This window comes from Pararge aegeria, chromosome 8 (genome assembly GCF_905163445.1).
Source record: "Pararge aegeria chromosome 8, ilParAegt1.1, whole genome shotgun sequence".
NCBI classification, from domain to species: Eukaryota; Metazoa; Arthropoda; class Insecta; order Lepidoptera; family Nymphalidae; genus Pararge; species Pararge aegeria.
Genome location: NC_053187.1, coordinates 11481201 through 11506897, shown reverse-complemented (window position 1 = coordinate 11506897; position 25697 = coordinate 11481201). Strand labels below are relative to the sequence as shown.

The window sequence follows — 25697 nt, the reverse complement described above, 5'->3', positions numbered from 1 at the left end:
TAGTTGCCAGCTTTATTCAGTCCGAAAAAACCTTTTTAGCTAGTAGCAAACTTGCGGCAGAATTACATTATTTATTAGTAAACCACAGTGATTTACATTATCGTCAAACAGCCACTAGATAGACATAATCTAACATAGATCTTCGGTAACTTACTTGTGTAAAATGCCTTTCTATAAACTGGTTGGCTTTCTGCTTGAGCTCGACGCAGCCGTGCTGCTCTGCGAAGTTGGCTATTCCAATGGCATTGGACGGATCAAGTTGCCGCTCGAGGAACGCGCAGCAAGCGTCTATTACGTTGGATATCTGCGGCACACAACTACAATATTTGTTCTTTCACACTCTATACAAGTGAAAACATCGTTAGTCAAATCAGAGGGACACAGAGCAAATAAGTGGTCCAGCAGATATAAGTATTGATTTCTTGGAATATTAAATCCTGTATATAACACAGTTAATCATATGCGATGAGTACCGGGCATTCTAAAGTCCATTCTTCTTACCTATCTTATAAAGTAAAAATATATTCGTTACTTTTTAATGTAGAGTTTTCAAATTTCATTTCCTTTTCCACACTATTTTTTAACAGCTTAAAGTAATAAAAATATTGTTTACAATACAGGCTGGAAAAACTGAAATTGGTATAGTACCTATCCCATTTAATACACAGAACGATGCGAGGTTAATCGTTGAATTTCGTTTCGTTTAATTATTGTTTATAATGAATGACGTAGACGTTTCATACTATACGCTAGAGTTCTGACATTCAAATCGTAACCACAAGTTGTGACGACAGAGTTGCTAGTTCTTGTATAACATTGACGTCAAAGATTCTCATGCGTAGGTATAGTAATGATTTTAATGTTAAAGAGAATAATGATGGCCAGAACACACAGAGGCAGGCGCAGGACAGAGCATTTTTATCTTTACCAAATGTAAATCCATACGTCACTCGTTTCAACAAGATATAGATATCATTGTTTAGAAATCAAGGGGCATCTGCCGAATCCCCATTGTTCGCTGGCCTTGACGCGGGCCGAAAATAAAGAGTAACTTAACTTGGCATATCTAATAGTCCAAATGTCCTATACTAAAAGCCATATTTATATTCTATATATTATCATTTACTACTTTAGGGAAACTTATCAGTAGGTCTACGCTATAATGAATAGTACCTACTCTTAATATTTGTTTTCGTTAATTTATAATCAAATCTTAGTTTCAATATTTACAATATTTTTTTTAAGTTGATACATAGATAGATTTAAAGAAGTAACGAAAGTAAGACCAGCGAGTGTTGTGTGTTTGACCAACGTAGACGCATGCGTAATTTGTTTGGCTTAAAGGTGCTAATAGCTGCTAAATGAGGTTAAAAGAATTTCAAACTATTAAGTAATAATTTATGTAGTTCTTTATAGCGAAAAATGATATGTTTTTCTTGACCATACCTAATTCTGACTTTATACGATTTAGTAAAATTTTACCTCTTCAATTCGAAATAGGTAAGTACGTTTTTCTATATTAATAAAAATATTGAAAAAATTGGGATGTATTAAAAAATATATATTATGCGGACATTACTGGGTATTTTGGTTTTAATTTTTTATAATTAATTAAATAGATACTATTACCTACTGATTCCCTTCCAAGTGCTCTTTAGTAAAAATGTAAAATTAAATTTATCATGGGTTCTTCGACTAGAATGCAACTAAAATTGCAAAAAAAACAAAGTTGCATTTTGAAATCGAATCCGTTCGTGTTACGATCTTATTCTGGCTTAAATAATTTACTACTATGCGATAAGACCGCCTTTTGTATTCTATTCCACTCTTTGTTTTTCACTCTATTCTTCCTTTATTTCCTTACTGTGTAGTGGTGTACAAATATAGAGTTTAAATAAATAAATAAGATGTCTTAACGTTTTCAAGATACATCTCGCAATGGCCAGTGCGTTTTTTGAAGAAACTGAAGTAAAGTACTTTCAGTGGGTGATAGTGCTACTTAACCTGATCCTCTTGAATATATGAGGCATTTATACTGTCCCCCAATAATAAACAAAAGGTGTACTGTACTGTGGTCTAAACATAATACCTGGAACATTGTGGCTGCTGGCAGCAACTGGCACACTGTGACTTCGGTGATGCGCACTTTTCCCGTGTACATGAAGTAGACGAGCCACGCCATCGCCGACGGACAAACACCTTGTAGTCGCACTCGAGACATCTCACTCTCCTTCAAACCACTTGTGAACATGGCCTGTGTGAATTATTTAATATTTGAAACTCCTTTTTTACAGTCGAAGCGCAAAACATTAAGCTCTGTTTTTTGAGTTGTGCTAAAAACATTAAAATCATTTCGTTAACATCTATTAAAACCTTTTTCGATTACTGAATCAATAAGTGATGAAAGGCTTACACGATCTGGTCGATAATAGACTTCCATTGGACGTCCATTGGTTGACGTGATGATGATGATGATAAGTCAAAGGAGGTACAACACGGTGCGCAAACATATCGAAGAGTTTACTTTAGCCCGCCCAAGTAAGATTTTGCGAACATGTCGCGTATCAGTATCTCCAGCAGTATATAATATCTTGTTTGAAATATATTTTAAGAAAGAACACCTTATTTACCTTAAAATAAGGACTTCCAGCAGCCAGTACTACTTTGTGAACATGAAATAACTCGTTGCCAACTTCTAAAACGACGTCGGTTAACATATGGTGAGAGCGCATAGTGAAAAGCATCTGCAACAATTCAACATTAATTAAGGAAACCGAAGCAATATATAAATATAAATACGAGTAGCTTCATGGGCACCGTATAACGGAAACTTGGAAAAATGTCCGTTGTATTTGCAAGTCGGTTGAGCATAAGAAACAGACAAACACAATATTTTTTAGCTTCTCAGTTTAATTTACATCGCTTCACAAGACAACGGGCGAGTTTTCATCCCTATGTTGACAATATACCGGTAAATGAAACTTCCATTCAATAAAATGCAAGCCATTAATTATTATTTTTTAAGTGGCATCACTTCGGAATACAACTATTGACAGTGTTATGCTTTATTCGAACCCAATTCAGGCGTTACGAATAAGAACCTAGAAGTTGAGCCTTAACGAAAATTTATGATTTCAGCAGTCTATGTTTGTTTGGTACCAAACTACACATTAGATTTTGTTGCATAAGTCGTGTTTATATTCATCAAAAAATATACCTAACATCTAAAAGTGCATACGCTGATTGTATGTCATAGGAATTACGACAATATGAAAAGTCTATGGCAGATATATAAATATAATATGGTCGATATTATATACCTACGGAAATTGTTTTTAATACAGACTTAATTGATACTATCGAGTAAGGTATCACATGCATGGTGTTATTGTTTAGGTTAAGTTCCTACTTCAGCAGGGCTAGCATGGGCGGGGGACATTTTCTCCACGGGGAAAGGATATAACGTTTATCCCCTCACGCATTTATATCCACCCCCCGAGCATGGGCACACGGGTGGACAATATATCCACGGTGGATATAATAGGGGAAAGACGTATCCCCGGTAAATGTCACAAATTAATTATTCTAATCTGTGCTCATGGTTTTGACAAATAAATTTTTCGTTTTCTGTTTTGTTTTAGTTGTCTAAGTTTTTTATTGTTTTTTTTATCTATAAATGTTCCTCGTCTGCGGCTGTTTGTTTATATTATTTATTCTGGATTTTTCAAAGTGGTATAAAACCTACCTTTCGAGAAAATAAAATGAGTGCTAAAAAGTAAGTCTTCTATTATAAAATGTTTGAAAAAGTGACTACCTATTGATTTAGAAGCGTACCTAATGAATGAATGTTTTACAGTGAAAGTAAACAGAGACGTTAATCATCAAGATCCAATCCTTCTGTTTACATATTAAATTATTGATCTTGTACTATTTTATTTAAAGTTGTGCTTGCCTTTTCTATGGCCCATTAGTTCACAAATATGTGTTTATTCAGATCAAGAAGTAATAAAATACAATTGCAAATGTTGGTAGATTTCATGCCAACCCACAACCACCTTGTCACTGGGGAATTCACAGGACTCTTAGAAGCCAAAAGGGCAGACTCCCAGTGGCAAATCTTAGTCATTACTGAAGGAGCATGGGCCAGACAGGACGGTCAATCAGTGGAAACAGTTAAGTCAATTTTGCGGTAAAGTAAGCAAGTGCAAAAAATTTAAATTATTTATTAGTGTTGTTGGCATCAAACAAGTCTTGCATAATTTTTCTTTTATTTGCAGACGTGGAAGGACATTAAAAAAGCTGCAACAGCTCGGGGAAGCAGCACCACGGGCAACATATACATAGTATACATGTTGCTGTAAAGTCAACCAAGTGAAGAATTTATTTATTTTCCAGAGAATAGATGGAAGAATGCAGAATGCTCATTTATCACACAAAAATAAATTAAAAACGTTAATTTAGAAATTTTATTAATTAAAATATATATTTATAAATCTTTCTCTTGTTTGTCGAGCAACTGTTAACAATCTTGTTTGATCCATATTTGATGTCTGATGTCGTTCTTCGCTCGTATTTACAAAAGTTACTGTCATTTGCTCCATTAGAGTTCTGAAATATACAAATTATATTATGCTCAATATAAATTAGTAGGGCAAATTGTATGCGAAAATGCAGGATCAATGATTAATAAGGAACCATTATTATAAGATATAATTTTATAATATAACCAAACATTAATGTGCCCAATAATATTAATTTATGGGAACTTAAATATTACTTAAATAGTAAATATTTACAATACACGCCTATAATGATGCATAATATTATAAAGTATCTGTATCTTTTCATATTTTACTTTAGAGTTATTAAATATGAATTGGTCATGGACACACACCACAATCTGTAAAACATATTTTAAAATTATTAACTTACTTGATTGTTTAAGTTTTTGATAAACTCTAGATCTAAATAATTTGTCTTTACCAGTTGAACATCTATCGTGGATCTCCCTTTCCTATTTTTGTATTGCACCCCATTTGGGAATGGTAAGGGAGGGTGCAGTCAATGGCTCCAAGAATATCAGGCAAACCATGCTTCGCTTCTAGCTTCTAGCCACAATTTGCCTGGCAGAGTCTGTTCCCAGGAATAATATCTACTTTGGCATTAGTCTAAAATGAAATGAAAAATAATTAAAGTACCTAGCATTGAATATCTTTGCTATGTACTTATACTGAAATACTAAGTACTGACTAATAATTTTATTATTAAAGTAAGTATATATATATTTGATGAGGGGATGTCTGCCATTGCCAGACGGGTGATCAGTCCTATGTAAGGACCATTCCACCCTATTCCCCATGTTTGAGACACAGGTTTTACTGGTGTCCCGGCAGGGTCCCCCCTGAAACCTACCAGTCTCTGTGGTGAAACTAACAATATATCCTAAGGTGAGGTTTGCTAGGTCTTCTTCACTTATTTTATCCTTACCTTGTAGTTCCCATCTTACCAACACGTACAAGGGGCACTCAGCTATAAAGTGAAAACTAGTTATCACATCACTGCACTCTGAACAGGATGGATCTTCTACGATTCTAATGAGAATTATTAGGAAGTAAGTACCTATATATACTCACATTCTGACAATAGCTCCAGTAATTTGGGTCAGTTATTTGCTGACTGTTGTTTGAGCAACAGCCATGGTCTTGACCTGTCCCCGCAGATAACTACCGTCCGCTAATAGCCTTAAAGATTTGAGAACCTAGACAAAAAGTGATTAGATGATGTCTTTGCACAAGGTGATTCTAGGTACTTAATAACAACTTACTTTTATGTGCACTGGTAGTCCATCGACAGCATTTAGTGGTTAGTGCCTCATTAAGGTCCTCGCACGAGTACAGCAGACAATTTTTACCCATCCGAAACAAGTGTTGGAACTCGTCATCGGGAAATTCGAACGGTTTACTGGCGTCACGTATAGATCGCCGGTGTAATTTTCGTTCAGATTTCTCCATTTCACTTGAATAATAAGAGCCTCAGAAAGCACGAGAAATGTTTTTTTCGACTTTAATTCGTTGACAGAACTTTATACCCACGTCTAAGGACGGGGATAAAATTGTCTCTTTAAAATGTCAAAAAAGGATAGTTTTTCCCCTTTCATTTCTTCCCATGCTATGGGCGGGGGAAATATATCCACGAGAAATGTCAAACGGGGATAAATTTATCCTCTCCCCTGTTGCCGTGCTATGGCAAGGGGAAAAAATAATTATATCCCTTGATAGAGGATATAATCGGGGGATATAATTTATATCTCCTGCCCGTGCTAGTCCTGCTGTGATATTTTAAATTAAATCTTCTCGATACCTACATCGAACATAGAAGCGGTGGTAGACCAGTGGGTAGAACGCTGACTTAACTTCGGCACTTTCGGGGGGCCGAGTTCGGATCCCAGCTCCTCCACGCTCCTTTTTTTTTTTGGCGTTGAGGAAAAGCTTTCCAGCACGCCTCACACATAACCTCCGACCGTTAGGCAGGACGGAGGTTATGTGGGACTCCCCCCTCTAGAGGGGGTATACCCGAACTAAAAACTACCACGGCATGTACCTCTTGTTGGCTCTGTTAGACGCCGGGAAACCCTTAGTATACCTCCCGGACGAGCTCCTCCACGCACCTAAGTCTCTAACTTTCCTATGTTTTGTGCGTTTTAAGCAATTTAAATATCACTGGCTTCAACGGTGAAGGGAAACCTGCATGCCTGAGAGTTCTTCGTAATGTTCTCAAAGGTTTGTGGAGTCCACCAATCTGCAATTGGTCAGCGTGGTGGACTACACCCTTGTGGAAGTAGACTCGTGCCCTGTAGTCGGTCGGGAATCAAGTAAAAGGTCAGGTTGATATGATGATAATAATATACCTACATATGCAAAAGAAACTAGGCCCCTCAAGTTCCAATATAAAACACCTTGAAACTTGGGGGATTTGAACTTTATCTTGTTTATGTATTTTATGCTTTATCTGTTCTATGCCTATAATAATATAATCAGTCTGATAAACGAGAAGTAGCTAAAAGATGTGTTGTGACTAAATAAAACATATATTTAGTTTATTTTATCAGATTACTACCGTAATGGTAATCACCCAACTACACCCCCAGTTTAACATTTGTGTCCTTAAGAGATTGGCTTAATCGCTTTTAAAAATGCAAGTCATGGTAACAAGATGTGGGCGCATGTTATAAAATACAAAACTTGCACAGGAAAAGATACTTCTTATTTATAGAAACCTAACCAATAACTACCCGAGGCATTGCATTAAGGAACAAAACTGCTGCGTCATTGTACCTCGCTATTTTAGTATCCAACGATAAAATATTTATCTCGTATTATTATTGCGATAGGGAATAGGATTATAATCTGTAAGGCCCGATGTACATAGCGTGTTTTTTACGCACACATGATGCATGTTTGTCGCTCCGCAGTATGTCTCTTAACCTGTACCCTTAGTAGTCGTAGTTGTTGTCACCTATAAAAATACGTGATTTCATATAACATGTTACGTTTACTTGTGCCTTGTTTTGGAGTTCAAATTCGCCTACATACAGCCAACTCTCTTGGTGATATATTGTAACATAAAACGTAAAACTAGTCGTACAGAGTTTGTATCGATACAAATCTAACTGTGATTTTGCTGATGCAGAATTCTGCAAATGTTTATTCTCAGCGATCGATTGCATCTCGTTTTATAGAGTTTTGTCCGCGCGTTATCCACGCAAAGAAAATACGCTGTGTACGAGCCTCAAAGGTTCAAACTCCAAAATGAATTCAAATATTTACCTATTAAATCGTTCTTACAAGCTCATGTTAGTAGCTGGAAATATAAATATGTCTGCGTTTATTAAATTTTTTCCATTTTTCCAGACTTATTATACTTAGTATCCTATGTCCATAGAACGTAAAGACTGCTAATGTACCCACTCTTGCCATGCAAAGTTAGCACTGGGTGCAAATATCTGAGGTGATAGCAACAGATCCTGAGCATAATCATACTAAAGAATATTAACGATCGTCCACAACCACAACCTTTAATAAACAATTTTCTTGGGACAGATTTACTGTACCTACTCGTAAAGCTGTTGGGCGAGCAACATCGGTAAAAAACTGATACAAAGTAACTGATCAAAAGGGAGGTAATTTCTTAAGTGTAGTCAGAACGAGGCTAATTAAGACGACTTCGTAATTTAATCTGATTATATCCAAAGTAGTCTATATCGATCAAACCAGAATTCGATGTTTGCAACAACAAACAAAAGGATCTCATTTTAGATTAATGTAATTTCCTGATTATAATTTTGGCATTTTACCATGGTATGGCTATACCAGTTGTCTAAAACATTTAGTCGATGAATTCATTATTTACTTTAATAATGAATTCATCGACATCGACCTCCGGGCAATCATAACATAGACATAGACACGCAAGTGGCTATGCGACAAAAAAAGTTGCGGTCCTTTGCGTTAACCCAAAACCCACGTGTATATTATATACACGTGTTTTTTGATTGTAAATAAGGAGAGAATTACTCTAAACATGATTCATTACTATGACGATGTCATTACAAAAATACGTCGTATGTAGGAAATCCCAAGTCCGTTACTTAACTGTCTACATTGAGTCATATAAATCCAGAGTTAACACATAAATAAATATAATAAATTGTGGAATAGCCTTCCCTCTGAAATTCGCAATTCCAAATCCCTACCCATCTTCAAAACCAGATTGTTTAAGTATTACCTAGCAGATTGTGTTACTATGAGGTACATACATTTGTTTATTATATGTATATGTATATATGTTTATTTTATTATATATTTATTTTATTAATTCTTATATGTGTATGTTATACAGTATGTAGTATATATATATATTTTTAATTTTTTTAATTTTTTTTCTCTTGCCTGTGTATGTTTCATTGTTTGCACTGGCCCTCTTGTTTTCTATTATTACTTTCACCAAGGGTTGTCTGTAAGAGATTGCTTTTGCACTAAGGCCGACTTTGCACACAACTGTATTTAACTTTTTTTTATTATTATTATTTTTTTTTAATTGTTTTTAATTTTACTTATTTTTTTTTTGTTTTCTTATGTGTTTCTAAGTTTGTTCAATAAAGTATTCTAAATAAAAATAAAAATAAATGTGAAAACAAGGTCAGTTTCCTTTAAAACCTAGTTATCAAATTCTGTAACAAAATTGATAAAGATGAGTTAATTTGCAGAATAAATGATTCAAAGATGTATATATGTTTCATAGATATAATCTTCCTCCCCCACCTTGAAGCTACGACTTTTCAGTTCTAGGAATACTACTTAAAGTTGAAATTAATTTATACTTTAATATTAATGGCTCAGTTTGAAGTTCATTCGGTAACAGTGAGGGTTTTCTTATTACAGTTATACGTACATAATTTGTAACCTGTAGGAAAGGTTTATATCTTTATAACCTTTGTTATCAGGTTAGTCAGACTTTGAATGTTTATAATCGTTCATTATCATCATTGTCAACCCATTATCGGTCTACTTTAGAGTACGGGTCTCCTCTCAGAATTAAAATGGTTTCAGCCACAACCATGCTTATTGCGGATTACCGTAAGGGGGTCAAACTCAGGCCTCCCAAAAATGAAGCCGAAGGTTTATCGATTGAACAACAACTGTTTACCGTAAAGGATGTCCATAAAAATTTTGGTCTGACTTCCGAAAAAGGCCGTTGTTATTTTTTATTATTCTATGTACATAAATTTTTTAGTCGAGTTTAACGGTCACCTGATAGAACTGTCCTTTACGTTACAAAATAAATAATATAGGTATATTTATATGCAGTAGAAGATTCGTTTGGGTTTTGTTTCTATATGATTTATTATGTATGTTCTTATTTCTGTGTTCATTGCATTATATGGGCATCACTTTAGAACAAGTTTTGAAAGGAAGAAAACGTTGATTTATGTTCAATATTAAACACGAGTAATTAAAGCAAAAAATACAAGGGTAAAAATAAAAAAATAGAGAAATTAAAATAAGTTACAACTAACCTTGAGAGGTTGCGGCACCCATATGCCGCAGATACAAAGTCGTGAGACAAGGCCGGAAATGCTTAAACTTTTATTTTGCAAAGCGCTGCAATGGATAGATTTATCGCATGTTTGTTTTTTTAATTTTTCATAAAGCATAATAAAATTAGGAATAAATAAATATAATGTTTAACCAACTTTTCTGTGTAAAAATGATTAATGCTCTGCGACTCTCAGAAAATGTCGGTATAGTTCTACATTCATTGTATCTCTTATTTCGATGACTGGCTAAAATTGCATTTGAGGAAAACCGCGTTGGGACTTGGGAGTAATGTTACTAAGGAACTCATGTACACTCACTCATTTTGGTGTAAAAATACGAATATTCCTGTAAACCACCATCGGGAATTTGATCTTTTTCCAGGATTTAAAGAAGTCCATATTCTCCGTCCTTTAAACTATCTCTATATGCACGAAATCAATTCAATTGCTTGTTTTGTTAGGACTTGAATAAAGAACGATTGCTTCTGTATTCCATATGGAATTTGATGTTTTTCCAGGATCAAAAGTAGCGTAATAATATAAGTTAGGATACAAAGCATTGCTCAATCTCGAAATTTCAGAAAGTTAAGAAGAGTCCTTCTGTTTTATAGGATATAAACATCAGTTGAAAAAGAATTTCATAAATCTAAATAACTGTATATTATTGAAACAACAAAAATCGGTGATAGCCTAGAGATTAGGGCTATGGACTCTCTTTCGGGGTGACTGAGTTCGATGCCCGGCACGCGCCTCTAACTTTCGGGGCTATGTACGTTTTTAATGTAAGCAATCGAAAATATCTGCACTTGCTTTAACGGTTAGGAAAAGCATCGTGAGGGAACCTTGGCTTGCGTGCCTGAGAGTTCCCCATAGTGTTCTCAAAGGCTTATGAAGTCTACGAATTCGGCAGTTGGTGAGCATGGTGTAGTACAGCCTTAAACCTTCTCACTCTGAAAGGACACCCGTACCCTGCCGTGGGCTGGTGATTGTTTGCTTACAATTAAATAGTTTTCCTACCTTCATAAAGTCAGGTACGTAGTTTCCAAGACAGAAAGTCATATCGCCAATGTCGTTGCTACCGCTGTACGGCCCCTCGAAGAGCTCGCAATTGATTGGCGGCATGTCGTCTAGCAGGTTCCGCCCCACGTCATCTTCAGTCTCCATTGTCCTGCCTTACCAAAATAATAAATAATTAGGTATTCACCGACACTTCGTCTGCCTTTATCTGATGTTAAGTTTCACATATAAACTATCATCCGCTTTTCTGCATAATATACCTGACCCATCGCTTTGAATCTTTGCAACTTGCAAGGCTATACCTATATTTTCTTGGCTGTTAAGTATTATGTTGTTATTATCAATTCTTAATAAGGCTTCTTCTTAGACCAGATCGCGTTTGGAACCCTCGCTCGAAGCTTTAGTTTTAGGTTTAGTTATAGCCATGACTACGCACTACTATGTACATATTTTGTATTATGTATGTAATGCACACGTCAAAAGTGCCATCTATGTGCCTACATGAATTTAGAAATATTTGACTTTTATCATACATATATAGCAAACCTCAGCTTTTTTTGGACTAAATAACTCCTCGTCAAAACATGTAGCCCATAAACGGTTTGAAATAATAAATAAATAAGTGCACTACGACAATCCACACATCTCTCTATTTATCCCCAAAGTAAGCGTAGCTTGTGTTATGGGTAGGTACTAAGAATATTTATTTTATGAATAATATACATAAATACTTATATCTAATAGACACCCAGACCCTGAAAAATATTCATGTTCATAACACAAACATTTTTCAGTTTGGTAATCGAACCCACAGCCTTGGACTGAGAAAGCAGGGATTCGGATTTGATTTACGTAAAGATAATTTTAGTAGACCATAGAAATATTAATATTATTGCCTTTTTATTAGGACTTGTTATCGCCCACTGATCGAAATTAGACGATAATAATTAATTTAAATTTTATTTGTATCTTTTTAATTGTTTTCATTTCATTTATTTGATCTTTTAAAATAGTTGCTACTTTTTTTTTACGTGTATATTGAGATGGGATTTACCTGAATTAAACAATTATTATTATTACTAGCACTTGCCCGCGGCTTCGTCTGAGTTTGTTTTTGTTTTTCGAAAGACATGTGGAATTCGATTTATATATGGATAGCTAAGCCTTAAATTACGGGTTGGCTGCCGTGCGCTGAGGAGTTGTGTCCTCTATCTCCCATCACATTCATCAGATGTACACAAAATTTGGGCAAAATTAAAACGAACATTATAAACTCCAAAGTACAACAGTAATTATTTAAATCGGTTATCATTTGACTGCGTTATGGTGTAAAATCGTCAAACACCTTCTACCCCTCTCCCAAAAGAACTGACTTTAATTTCGGGATAAAAAGCATCCTATATTAATTCTAATACCTTCAGAAATATTTGTACAAAGTTTCATAATGATCGGTTTAGTAGTTTTTGCGTGATAGTGTAACTAACAAATTTACATTCACATTTATAATATTAGTAGGGATAGGGATTATTATAAATTTGAACATTACTAAGGTTCTATTGTTAAAGACTTTACTTCTTTAATCATAGATATTTTCCAAGGCTACACCGGTTTTTTACAAAAAAAAATTATAATCCAAAAATATGCCTGTTGTGTCAAGTACGTGGTAGTGTGTGTTATTTTATTTATTTCATGTTTGTTTTATGCATAATTTAAAAAATATATACTCATAGAACATACATTACATTACTATTCTGCACTCCTTCATACTTCTCGCTCCGTGCAATTTTCGTAAAAAGGAGTACCTAGGTACAAAGTTTATGCTTCATGTATTAGTATATAGATTTCTATGGATTTGACGTATTGCTATTTCATCTGACTTGTGTAATTATGTAAAGAATCTTTTCATTACTTTTCAATGTGTACATAAAGAAAATCTCTTTTAATTAAATTGTTATATTATTTTAAATCAGTTATATTTTTTTTCTATTTTTAAAAACTCTCACATAATATGTTTTCGCTAAAAAGAACAGAATAATCATTAAAAGCATTCTCGCTCAGGCAATTACGTTAAATCAATTCTTGATTGTATGTTTTTAATATTGATGAAACGTTGAATATTTTTGAACTATAAATATATTATAGAAACCCGTTTGTGTAGCCAGAAAAATTTACAATATTCACGGTCAACGTGCTATACTTATTACCCAATACTTAGAAACTTTCGTAACACTTATCGCTTAATTCATACATTATAGCCAAACAAAACAACGTGCAGAAATCCAAACTAGGTACGTAATATTATAAATGCGCATGTGAGTTTGTTTGAGAATAGTTCCCGAGCGATGGGAAAATAACTGTTAGCACTTTTTATCTGGACGAAAGATAATCTCTATGTCCTTTTATGTACCCTTGACAACGTGTACATATAGTTTCAAGATGGTCAGTTGAGTAGGATTAGATCGTAAGGCTTCAAATCGGAACAAACAAATAATCTCATATTCGGATTTATTTCCCGTGCGATGGGATATAACTATTAGAATCCGTTTACTTAATAGCTCAAAGCTTAGATATGTATAGATAGATACCTATTATGATAAAACTAGTATAACTTGTATGAACACAGTGCAAATCAAGAATTTCAAAAACTTATTTTCTTAGTTTACTGTTCAACTTAATGGTTTATTCTAAAACTTGTTTTGAAAACCTAGCCATTTTTTTCCCCGATGGAACGGAGGCGATATAATATATAATGCCTTTGGTTAGAGGTTGTGCAAAGTGTTTGTACTTTCAGCTGATGCTTGTTACCATTTTCCTAAAAGAAAGAAAGCTCCTAAAAGATTTGAATGGGATTCTTCGCGTTTATGCGACATAAGGACAGTGATGGGGCATGGATGAATGAGTAATGCTGAAGACTGAGTGTGCTAGCGTTTTTTGGTAAAGGCCTATATTCAAGCAATGAATGTCCGTAGGCTGAAATTATGATAAATATGGTGTGGCTCATCCAGTACTCTAACTGATAATAATCGTAAATCCGCTAATCCGAATAGGAACGTTTGACTCTAAGCTCTCAAGCAGATCCTATGAGAGAGAAAGCCTATGACCATATTAGTAGTAGGAATCACAAGGCTCTGATGGAAACTAATGCATGAATTTCTATGTAGGTACTCGTGTTATCTTTATGAGCATTATCACCTCAGGCAGATGGTTTTCAGTAGATGCATCCGTGCATTCTGGTTTACAACTGTAGAATAGCCTTGCTTGCTGCTTATAGGTTTATCATATTCAGGGTAGTAAAAAGATCATCAGTAAAGAAATTTTGTATTTTACAAATTATTTAGAAAAGTTAAATAAAGGGGTTACTATAAGTGTCTTCTAAAATCAAATAACCCAGGTAATAGCCTTGAGTTCTTTGACTAAAGCAATATTGTTCTCATTTTAAAATTGTAGGTATCGATTACGAACTAGTCACGATTTTCTTCAAGTCATCGTGACTCCCTAACGCTAAACAATACTTCACATTTTGCAAAAACCCCGCCAAGGCGTAGCTACCCTATTCATAGTTACTAGTATTAGGAGTAATTTTTGCAAAGCGAAAAAAGGGGATTCCATATGTTCGAATGTAACAGACTAATATAATATTACAGTTACATTAAACTCACCATTTTCAAATTTTATAACGAGAAACTATGGACACTGTTCTTTAAATAATCGTCACTTTCTGTCGAACTGTACACGCACATTATGCTAAAAATCATAGACAAACAAATATGCAGTATGTTTTTTAAGAATCATTAATCATTATTAAATTGTAATCACAAGTAACACCGTCGAAAGTTAACACTTGCACGTAAACTATTCGGAAAACCTTAATCAACGAAGCCTGAACAAGTACGCGGTCGCTTCGGTCGACGTAACTCCGACTACTGCCCTAATGCAATATAATATAATTCATGTCTCTGACTCAGCTAAATATTTATTTTACCTTAACACAGGTATTTATTTTATCTAACTTTGAATCTGTACTAATTAGTTCTCCTGTTTTTCAAATTCAAGTAGGAACCGCGTAGCTAAATGTTTTTAAAGAGTTATTGCTGATATCCAAAAAATATGCTCATAACCCTGATATACAACAACAATATCTAGATAGTAGGATCAAAACTATTTCGTATATTTATGTTCGTAAATTTCGGAGATAGGGGGGACAGTGTTTTTTCTTAATTCTAAAAATAAAAAAGCATTGTTTTTTTATGTTGTGCTTTTGATATATGCATTGTGTATTTATATTAGGAGTATGAGCTATAAAATAGATGGACCAAATTCTAGCATTTAACCTCTGAGCACTGAGCATTTGTTCAGCTGATCTAAACATCACCATCATCATCAAAATAATTCTAGTTCTTGGTTCTCATTTTTGCTTGTTGATGTTTTGGTGTAAACGTTGACAACAAGTTTTTTTTACACTAAAAGATTAAGATAGAATGCTTTTATTAGAGCTTTAGCTCTTTGTTCTTTTGGTCTAAATTAAACTTTACAGGATATCAAAACACTATGAAAACTATGAAATCAGACAAATGAAAAACAATAAGGCCGTAGGCTCTGATGAAATTCCAGCCGAGATCTGGAAGCGGTTAGGAAAACTGGGAGAACTCTGGTTGCTTGAACTATTTAATAAACTAGTTATTGGTCAGCCTATCCCGAACTCATGGCGACAAAGCTTTTTAGTACCTTTTTATAAGGGCAAAGGAGATGTCAGGGACTGCAATAACTACAGAGCCATAAAACTTATGTCGCATACGTTCAAAATTGGGGAAAGAATACTTAATAATAGAATAAGAAACATCGTTGAGTTAACTTCCAATCAGTGCGGCTTTGTCACGGGCAAAGGTACATCTGATGCTATACAAACCATTCGAATCATACTTGAAAAAGCGAAGATTAACAAGTCCAACCTACACATGATCTTTATAGATTTAGAAAAGACCTTTGACCATGTTCCCAGAAATTTGATATGGGAGTCGCTGAGAGCACAAAATGTTCCCGAACAATACATTTGTCTAAAACAGGACATGTACAACAATGTTACCACTCAAGTTGTAAGCGCCGCTGGAACTAGTGATGGGTTTGCAATTGAAGTCGGAGTACATCAGGGCTCCGCACTTAGTCCTTTGTATCAATCCAATGTGACCATGGATTATCTCACGAAAGACTGTCAAAGACCCGTACCCTGGAACATCTTGTACGCAGACGATGTCGTGCTCATATCTGACACTGTTGCAGAGCTACAAAGCCAATTAAATCTCTGTATAACATCATTGGAAGAGAATGGTCTTAGAATCAGCCGAGGAAAAACTGAGCACATGTCCTGCATATTCGATGGTACAACCGACGACAACCAAATAAAATTCTATATTAATCATACTCGTATTCCCACAGTAAAGCAATTCAAATTCCTCGGATCCATAATAAGCAACGATAGTAAAATTGACGATGACGTGACTTATCGTACTACAGCTGGCTGGAATAAGTGGAGACAGCTCACAGGCGTAATGTGTGACAGAAGAATGCCCCTAAAGATCAAAGGGAAACTATACAAAACTGCAATCCGCCCTGCCATACTGTATGGTACGGAATGCTGGGCCGCTACCAAAAAGCACAGCACAAAGTTACACACCACTGAGGTGCGCATGTTACGCTGGTCAGCGGGCGTCACCCGCCTCGACAAAATCAAGAAAGAGTATGTTAGAGGTAGTTATGGAATCACCCCCATGGTTCATAAATGACAGGAAAAACGATTGCGCTGGTACGGAAACGTTATCAGACGACCCGCAGACCACATGGTACGAGTAGCCCTGGACATACCGACGACGAAGCGTGGGCTCGGAAGACCCCCCGCCACCTGCCAATGACCTGAAGCTAAATGACATTAACGCGGAAACTGCTCAAAACCGTCTTGAATGGAGGAAACGGACAAGGAGAGCTGACCCCAGATGATGGGAAAAGGCGCAGACAGATGATGAATGTTAAGATGACCAAAACAATGTGGTAACCAAAGTTTTTAAGGAAAAATATACATAAAAAAGCACATTGCAGGATCTGAGATTGGGAGATTTGATTCCCACTTGTATGTGAATTTTTCATCTTACTTATCCTTCTTCCTTACATTTATGTAACTTGTAGTGGACACCTAAGACTTTGTCTAACTAACTTTGTCTTCATTTATAAGTACAACATTAACCTGTGGTAGTTCAATAACGAACATAAATAATTAAATTATTAGATAATATTTATATGCCACTTGTCGGACCAGATGCGCCAGCTTGATGTTATAATAGATACAATAATATATATGTACATTGGAATCTATCTATTATAAGTATATTAACCATCCCTTTTATTCTCATTTAGCACCCATTACCTCTGTGTATAGGCAGTACAACATTAGCTGCTGGGCACAGATCTCCGATTTCATAAGAGAGAGGTAATTAAAGAAGAGATATATATATAAATATAATATATACATAAGAGATATAGATAAAGCTTTGATCCGCCACACTGCTCACATGTGGGCTGCTTAAACAATTTTTATGTTCACACTTTAGTGATACCAACTATAAACTTATAGTCACATGGATATTCTCCTTTTGTAATGACACTTTGTAATTTCTCACAAATTGCTTTTTTGTAAACTTATATGATTACACATATATAAGCTTTAACCAAACATACATTTTTATAGTTGTTATCCATCTAATTGCCTGTTAGCCAATCAGGCTATTCTTCAGGAAAGCTAAACTGAGTTTTGTGAGACTGTAACTTCCTACATACCAATGATAGTCCTAATATGTGATTAGGATGCAATTCACTGGAACTCTTTTAGTTTGATAAAGGTTCTCTGACCTTGCTAGTATTGTAGAAGACTGCTTTTTGTTTGAAGGTTTGTAAAACAGAAAAATAGGTGTGCCTGGACAAAGTTACGGGTAACCACTACATAATACCTGAAATAACATTTGGAATAATTGTAGTCTTTGACTCATAATTAGCCTATTATAGTCCCACTGCTGGGCTCAGGCCTCTTTTCTGACCTTGGTGGACCTTCACCTTCACCTTTATATCAAAGTAATGCAAAAAAATGTGCAAAAATTTCATCCGATAGGAATGTATGACTAAAAAAAAACTTGATTTTGCATTTATTTAATTTTGATGATTTCCGAATTTTGAACATATTAAGAAGTAAAAAAGTTTTATCAAAATAATAAAACTCATTTTGTATTATAAAATAGTCAAATTAGTTTTTGGTTTTGTATTATCTTAATAGATATAACAATTACTTATTAATAATAGATTGATTCTACCGGTAGAAAAGAAAATAAATATATTTAGATTAAATATTATAATTAACCTTACCTTATTTCGTTTCGAATTTCTGTGTAAAGAACTTAAGTTGTACACTAATCACTATACTATCATTGACAATAACATCCTCCGTCAACTTTTATCACAATTGTTGTACTATACTGTTAGCTAGATTGAACCGTATTGAAATTGTTTCATCACAAACTAAATAATAATGGGTTTGGAATGCCTGTAGACGAAAATGGTACTTATATAATTTCAAGTTTGAAATTTGTTCATCAGTATCACTGGAATATTAAAAACTGTTGTCAATACCAAATATACATTAGTAAAATTGATGTTTGATTCACTTTTTCTGTTCTTCGTGAACCCATTCCCGAGAACCCGAGATCCGCAACTCGAGAGTTTAAACTGTTATTAGTTGTCAGCTGGCTGTCACTGGCCGTGACGTTGACACATAAACATGGTGATTCAATAATTTTTTAGTTCTATGGCAGTAGTGTTTATATCGTCTTCGTTCATGGCCTTGACTGAAATAAATATGGATGCATATGATGCATAGTCAAAGTTTTAAAAGAATGAAAAATATACTCATTTTTTACTAAGAACAATGAATTTATGAAATGTTTTAGTCTATTTTTTTTTATTAGAAGTCATTCAGTAGAAGGCAGTTATAACTTTAAAATCATATCCCTAATCAGTTTCTTCGCGTCATCGCATCGCATAGAAGAGAATACAATTCAAACCCTAGGTTTTGGGAGGATTGATACTGATAACTACCTATACCAAGTTTTAGAAGGGTTGTAACAGCATCACCGTGGGAAGGCGCTAAGCTCACCATAAGCTGAGCCTCACGGGTCATCGACTGGAAGGGGATTGACTCCGGATCCTCGGAAGGGTAACATGGGGTAACAAACAAATCAATGGCTCTACGAGTACCATAGTAGCGTTTAACTGTGTCTGACTCATTGAATTTCTCTACTTTGTGACCTGGCTATAGGATTGTGTCTTTGTTTTTTGAATTACCGAATTAGGAAAACTTACTCTTCTTGGAATATTTACTTTTATTTATACCGAAAATGACTTACTATGAAATTGGCTATTTACTTAGGGCTAAAGACATGGCTTTATATAACTATGCCTTTACCGAATGGGAAAGAATAAAGAAAAAAAATGGAAGTAAATAATTTTAATCTGTGTCTGCCAGTCAGTTTACAAAAAAAAAAAAGATGGCAGATGCAAAGCAAGGTACTGAATTATTAAATTATTGATATTTAATTAATTTTCTGCTTATAACCCAAAGAAATTGACCTCGTAAACTATATATCTATTTACATTTTCATTTATACAGTCTGACGAGTTGTGCTTTATTGTTTTATTAAGTCTCCAATAACCACACATACCTGGTACTGCATCAGCATTTTTGTATTCGCTAATTTCTTTGGTTCAAAATATACATTACACCTTATCCAAAAATGCATAACCTTTGTTGCGTTTAAACAATATTATATTAATGTATTTGTTGTTGTCCTCATATCATATCCCTAGTTTCACTCCCAAGTAATACAATGGGATAGCAATATATGATAAGGTATATACTTGTACTATGCTTATTAGGTAATTTCAAAACGATGTAAATAGGAATAAAATTCATCGATTTTATTGGTTTGTTGTTTTATAAGCTTTTTACTACCCATATGAAGATAAAAGTGTTTTTTTAGGTAAAACCCCTGAGGACTTCTGTATTGGCTCATCACAGTCACGCGTGGTCCTTGCGAAGCCTCGACTGGAATGCTTTGGGTCCTCCAGTTTTGCTTCCAGCTCAAGCAAAAGTTGTAACCCTTTTGGTAAGTAATCAGCATTAAATATTAGTTCTTAAAAAGAAAATCTTAGTGGGCCAGATGGTGATGAGCTTGGATTTTTATTACATTATTTTGTACAGAGAGATTGTGTAACATTGATAAATTTGACAGCTAAAAATGTATGCGTTAATTTATCAAACAGCTATTTAAAATTCAGGTGTGGTCCATAGATGTTTTCCAATTTGTATTGTTTTCTGAGATAATGATCAAAACAGAGTTTTCAGTTTCTTAAAATCATTATTATTAAAATGAATGCACTCTTTTAAATGATGAATTAATTTAAATAACAAGCTAGCTAAAAAAGTTTCATTTTCACGAGTTGTTGGCATATTATGTAGAGTTAATATAATATGCCAACAACAATGCCCCTACGATTATATACAATGGTTTGCCATTGTTCACTCATATATTTGCACTGAATGGATCATGATCATCATGATATCAAGCTATTACTGGCCCACTGTAGAAGGGGTTGAGGCTGTAGTCCACAACGCTGGCCCAGTGCAGATTGGTGGACTCCACCTCTTGGCATGCAGGTTTTCTTATGATGGATTCCTTCACCCTTGAAGCAAGTGATATTTTGTTTATGACAGAAAAGTTGAAGTTGCTTGGATTCACACTGGGCCCTCCAAAAGTGAAGTCGAAGTGGGCTATCACTGAATGGATAGTTTAATATAATACATACTTTTTTATTATTATGATAAACCAAGTGTATAGCCAATTGATGAGCCCACAATTTCTACAGAATCAATCTAATAGTCCTGATTACTGATATGCTTCAAAAGTACATTTGAAGTGGTTTAATGATTATAAATCTATTGTTTTTGTTATCCCTTTATAATATTTATAAATAATTATTTATTACAGGATCTGTTTTACGTCCAGCTCAACTCTTATCTGGAAATAATCCGTTTCAAAAAGTTCCTGATTTAGACCAGTCCACTAAAGAGACTGAAGGATCTCAAGAGAAAACCCAAGAAGTAGAAGCTCCTAAGTTTGTACCCCTTGGCACTGCAAATGCAACTCCGAGGACAACCACCTCAGTGCCAGCACCTGCTCAACCTGCTAGCACATCCTCATCTGGGTTTATTTTTGGTCAGAATTTAAGTGAGCGGGTGGTGATAAAGGAGGCAGTAAATAATGGTGATGCATCATTGGATCATAGTTCTTCAAATGGCACGTCTGAATTATTGTTCACAAGTGCTGCTGCTTCTGTAAAAGACAATAGTCAGGTTTGTTATAATAGTATATATTTAGCATAAACCAATCAAAACAAGCACAGTCACAAAACTCTTCTAGGGATATAAATATACTATATCTGAATGACCTATCACAACATTACTTGTATTTCCAACAATTGGCATGAAATCTTGAGTGCATCTTGTTGTTAACTATTGAATATCAATCTTCAGCTTTCAATAATAATTATAATTTGCCATTAAGTGATGACAGATCACAATACAGTCCTTTAGCTGCGGACTGTTTGAGCTATTGGTGATAGTTATTTATGACTATTAGCCACAGGAGGAAGCAGGGAGCGGTGAAAGCGGCGAGGGACTCGCGGCGGCTGCGGCCGAATACGAGCGCTCCCACGCGCGTCCTCCGCCTCCCACTTCATATTGCACCATGACTGGAGAGGAGGATGAGATAAATGTGCTGCAGGTTTGTATGAGTGACTGCACATTTTAATGTACTATGCAATTCCAATTTTAATCTATTTGCATGCTTCTTTACACTACTCATACATTGTTCATAATAATCAAAAGAAATTTTAATGAAAACCCTTTTTAGGTGCAGCAATTGGGCTAATAGAGGAATTAAAAAAAAATTTGACATTAAATTATTAAAAAAAAACGGAGCAGCAGTGTCGCCTGTGCTACTACTTTTTGCTGCAAACACCAATGATTGATTACGAGCAAAGTGTAAAATACATCATGACTTAGTATGAATTATGTTGTAGGTACTTGGTGGCTGATGTTGAAGGATGCAGAAGTATATTTCATAAGGAATCACCCTGTAAAAATATAAAATCAAAAGGAGAATATTTATTTTCAATAATATAATATTTATTCACACAACATTCATCAGTCATCTTAGTATCCAAAACACAAGCTACGCTTACTTTGGGGCTAGATGGCGATGTGTGTATTGTCGTTGTATATTTATTATTATTATTATGTATTATTCATTTATATAAGTACACAAATATACAGATATCATGTCGCCTGTTCGCGTGGGAGAGTGGCAGCTGGCGAGAGCGCGGGCGCGGCGTGCTACGACTCAACGACGGCACAGCAGGTAGTGCGGGCGCCGCGCGTCTCGTGGCCCGAGTGTCCGGTTCACTACGCGTTGTGCTAAACACCAAACTGTGGCCCGACATGGTGGTGGAGCGCGCGGGAAACAAGTCCCTTAGGATCACTGCGGCCGACGCACAACAACAAGTCAAACTGTTTCTGATCATGGTTCGTAATTTCGTATTTAGTATGATGTATGCATTATAGAACTTTATGGCAAACAATTTAATATAATCTTTAAAAAAAACTAGGATAAATTCAAGGAAAAGCAATAGGCAAAATAATTATTTTATTCAAAAATCAAAAAGAATAACTATTCAAATCCAACCATTCATAAAATAAAAATGAGCAGATGCAGATTGTTACTTACACGTCCAACGACGAATAAATAATAACGGATTTAGGGATATCAACCCCCTTTAGGTCATGGAATTTCATACGTCTACAACAAAATATATTGAGATGGACATTTTTCACGTCGAAATTGGCACTTTTAGGAAAATAATGATGGCAAAATAGTATCATAAGCTCTAAAGATTTCGTTTTTTTTTTTTTAATTTATTTTTATTTTGTAAATTTGCTTGGTTAAGGGTTGAATCCCTTACGTCCGGGAGGTATACAAAGGTTGTAAAGCTTTGAAATTAAAGGTTTTGAATTTTAAAATTTATCATGTTACGCAGCAAGCTTTTTAAATTGTAAGCATGTCAAGATTAAGAGCTATTATCAAATTTAAACGATTGTGGCACTAATGGTTAGGCTAACACTGTCTGCGTGAGTAAAACTCCGATTAATTTCGAACCATAAGAAACTACCTTAGATTCAGTCTGATATAGTTGAAAAGCGTAGTAGTACCTCAGTGAATTTAAGAAATCCTGTTTAACTATTTTTCACACTACTCTCTCGTCAATGTCTTATTTCGATACTCATTATCTAAAGGTTGAGGTAACTTGGATAATGGATTGGCTGCTATCATCTTCTATTCATCTGTCTTATAACCGCGCAATAAACCCCCGATGTATTCTAAGATCCCTAGATACGTTGGGGATTAAATCCGGCGCCCGTCGTGTTGAACATTCTACTATTATTATTTGCAGGGAGCTCCAGTAGATATCGCACAACTAAACACAGCGTTGATGTCGCGAATCTCACTCAGCAAACGAAGTTCAATAAGCCCCAAGGATGACGAAAACTCCCAGCGATCTGCCGAAAGATTAGAAGCAGCGACGGACGAAAATGATTACCTGGAAAAGTCAGTTGATGACTCCAATCAAGAAGATGACCCCAATTTTGATGAAGAACAATCTGTGGACGATACTAGCAGGCATGATGACCATGATAAAAGATTAAAATGTATTGATGAAAAGACTGATGATAATGATATTTCTAACGCAAATGAAGAGCTAACAGAAGGGAAAGAGACAAAAGCATTAAAACGGAAAGAACCAGTAGAAGACGAAACTTCGCCCAAGAGACATTGCCAAGACAATCAGTGAATGTGAATTCAGTCTCAGTGTAAAATTATGTGAATTTAACTTGAAATTTGAACTCCATTTAATCGATTCCTTGCTAAATTTCTATAAATTTATTAATGTGATGAGAGTAGGAATATTTATGATTAAATTATAACTATGCAACATGAGTTAGTATTAATAGGATGATTGATGTATTACTTTTTCTTCGTAATTTGAAATATTGATAACTATCCCTTCAATATGCTGAGCTGTACTCTAACTTCTCAAAGTAAATTTTCGTATAAATTTATTTATTAACTGGAAATCTAATCTAATATCCCGTAATTTCACTACACGAGTCACCTATTCAAAAGTACTTTACTAGTAATTTGATGGATTTTAATAAATTGTGGCAATGAAATGATTTCTTTATTTCTGAATAAAGAAATTTTATTTATTTTAATATAAAAAGTGCAGTAATAGGTCACGCAAATACACTTGACTGCAGTAGGTCGGGTAGCGTCATTCGCTTGAAGTTTATACCGCTCGGCATTTTGGACAGATATTAAGTATGGAAAGAATTGCATATTATACAATTTTACAATTACAAATGTTTGGCGTTAAGACATTCCAATGACTGTGGAGCGAATGCACTAAATATTTGATTCGGCCGGAGCTGAATACCAAATAAGTAATATGTACATGTGATTTATTTTCTCAAATATAAACATTAAAATGTTCAATAAATTTCTTTAATTTTTCCTTTTATCTACATACTTTTTATAACAACCTTCCGCCGCACTGGTAAGTTCTATGTCTTATAAGGCTGTGGCTCGGTTTGCCGTTTTAAATTAAACCCAATCTATTCAATAAAACAAGAGTTATTCTAATCGGTTCATATAATACAAAGTTAAAAACGGGTAGAATTTGATCCTACTTAGGTGGCTCACTGATTCGTACTATTAAGTGAAAATGCTTAATGGATTATTCTAGCAAGCGAGCAATTCTTGACCCAATAAGGGTCATGAATTTAACGGCAAAGATCTTTTTTTTTTAAAACAAGTTAGTCATTGAATTCAATCTCACCCGATGGTAAGTATGATGCCGTCTAAGATGGTAGCGGGCTAACTTTTGAGAAATTATGCCAGTTAAATTTAACTCATACCTACCCCTAATAGTTTTTTACGCAGCATCGTAACGAAAAACTAAATAGTTTAGCGGCACGTTTTTGTCGGTAGCTAGCAACGAGCGAAGCCTCCACCAGACCAGACCTGAGAAAATTCAGTCGATTGGCGCAGTGGACAGCGACTCTGCTTTCTGAGTCCAAGGCGGTCTGGGTGTTTATCTGTATACTATAAGTATTTATGTATATTATTCATAAAATATTTATCACCCATAATACAAGCTACGCTTACTTTGGGGCTAGATAGCGATGTGTGTATTGTCGTAGTATATATATTTACATATGTATATATAAATATATATACATATATATATACTGACGACATTATATATATATATAGCGCTCCGACGGGGAGGTCGTCAAAATGATAAAACCGGACGGCTTTTCATACCTATGTCGTTAATATATCACAAACTCGCTCAAAGCTACTCTTTTTAGGCT

General features: G+C 34.9%; 2 protein-coding genes across 5 annotated transcripts in view; one reads left to right on the top strand and one right to left on the bottom strand.

Moving 5' to 3' along the window:
- LOC120625783 (kelch-like ECH-associated protein 1B) overlaps positions 1-18863 on the bottom strand; it is a 32080-nt gene extending 13217 nt beyond the window's left edge. The window contains exons 1-6 of one of the 3 annotated variants that reach the window (XM_039892988.1): positions 18782-18863; positions 18518-18695; positions 11114-11268; positions 2631-2744; positions 2090-2254; positions 155-304 (exon numbers count right to left, since the gene is read on the bottom strand). In XM_039892988.1, coding sequence (XP_039748922.1) covers positions 155-304; positions 2090-2254; positions 2631-2744; positions 11114-11260 — 576 coding nt within the window. In that variant the 5' untranslated portion in view covers positions 11261-11268; positions 18518-18695; positions 18782-18863. Of the gene's footprint in view, positions 1-154; positions 305-2089; positions 2255-2630; positions 2745-11113; positions 11269-14772; positions 15019-18517 lie in introns of those variants that run through there. The other 2 variants (XM_039892987.1, XM_039892990.1) reach the window with 2 other exon arrangements.
- A 773-nt stretch (positions 18864-19636) lies between these two features.
- Positions 19637-24820, top strand: LOC120625850 (ran-binding protein 3). 2 transcript variants are annotated; one of them, XM_039893091.1, is made up of 6 exons: positions 19637-19714; positions 20188-20313; positions 21196-21560; positions 21853-21990; positions 22542-22790; positions 23717-24820. In XM_039893091.1, exons 1-6 carry the CDS (start codon positions 19696-19698, stop codon positions 24113-24115), a joined length of 1296 nt encoding a protein of 431 aa, XP_039749025.1. In that variant the 5' UTR covers positions 19637-19695; the 3' UTR covers positions 24116-24820. The 2 variants fall into 2 exon arrangements, with proteins under 2 accessions (XP_039749025.1, XP_039749024.1); XM_039893090.1 differs by having other exon boundaries at positions 21847-21990.
- Positions 24821-25697: the final 877 nt, after the last annotated feature.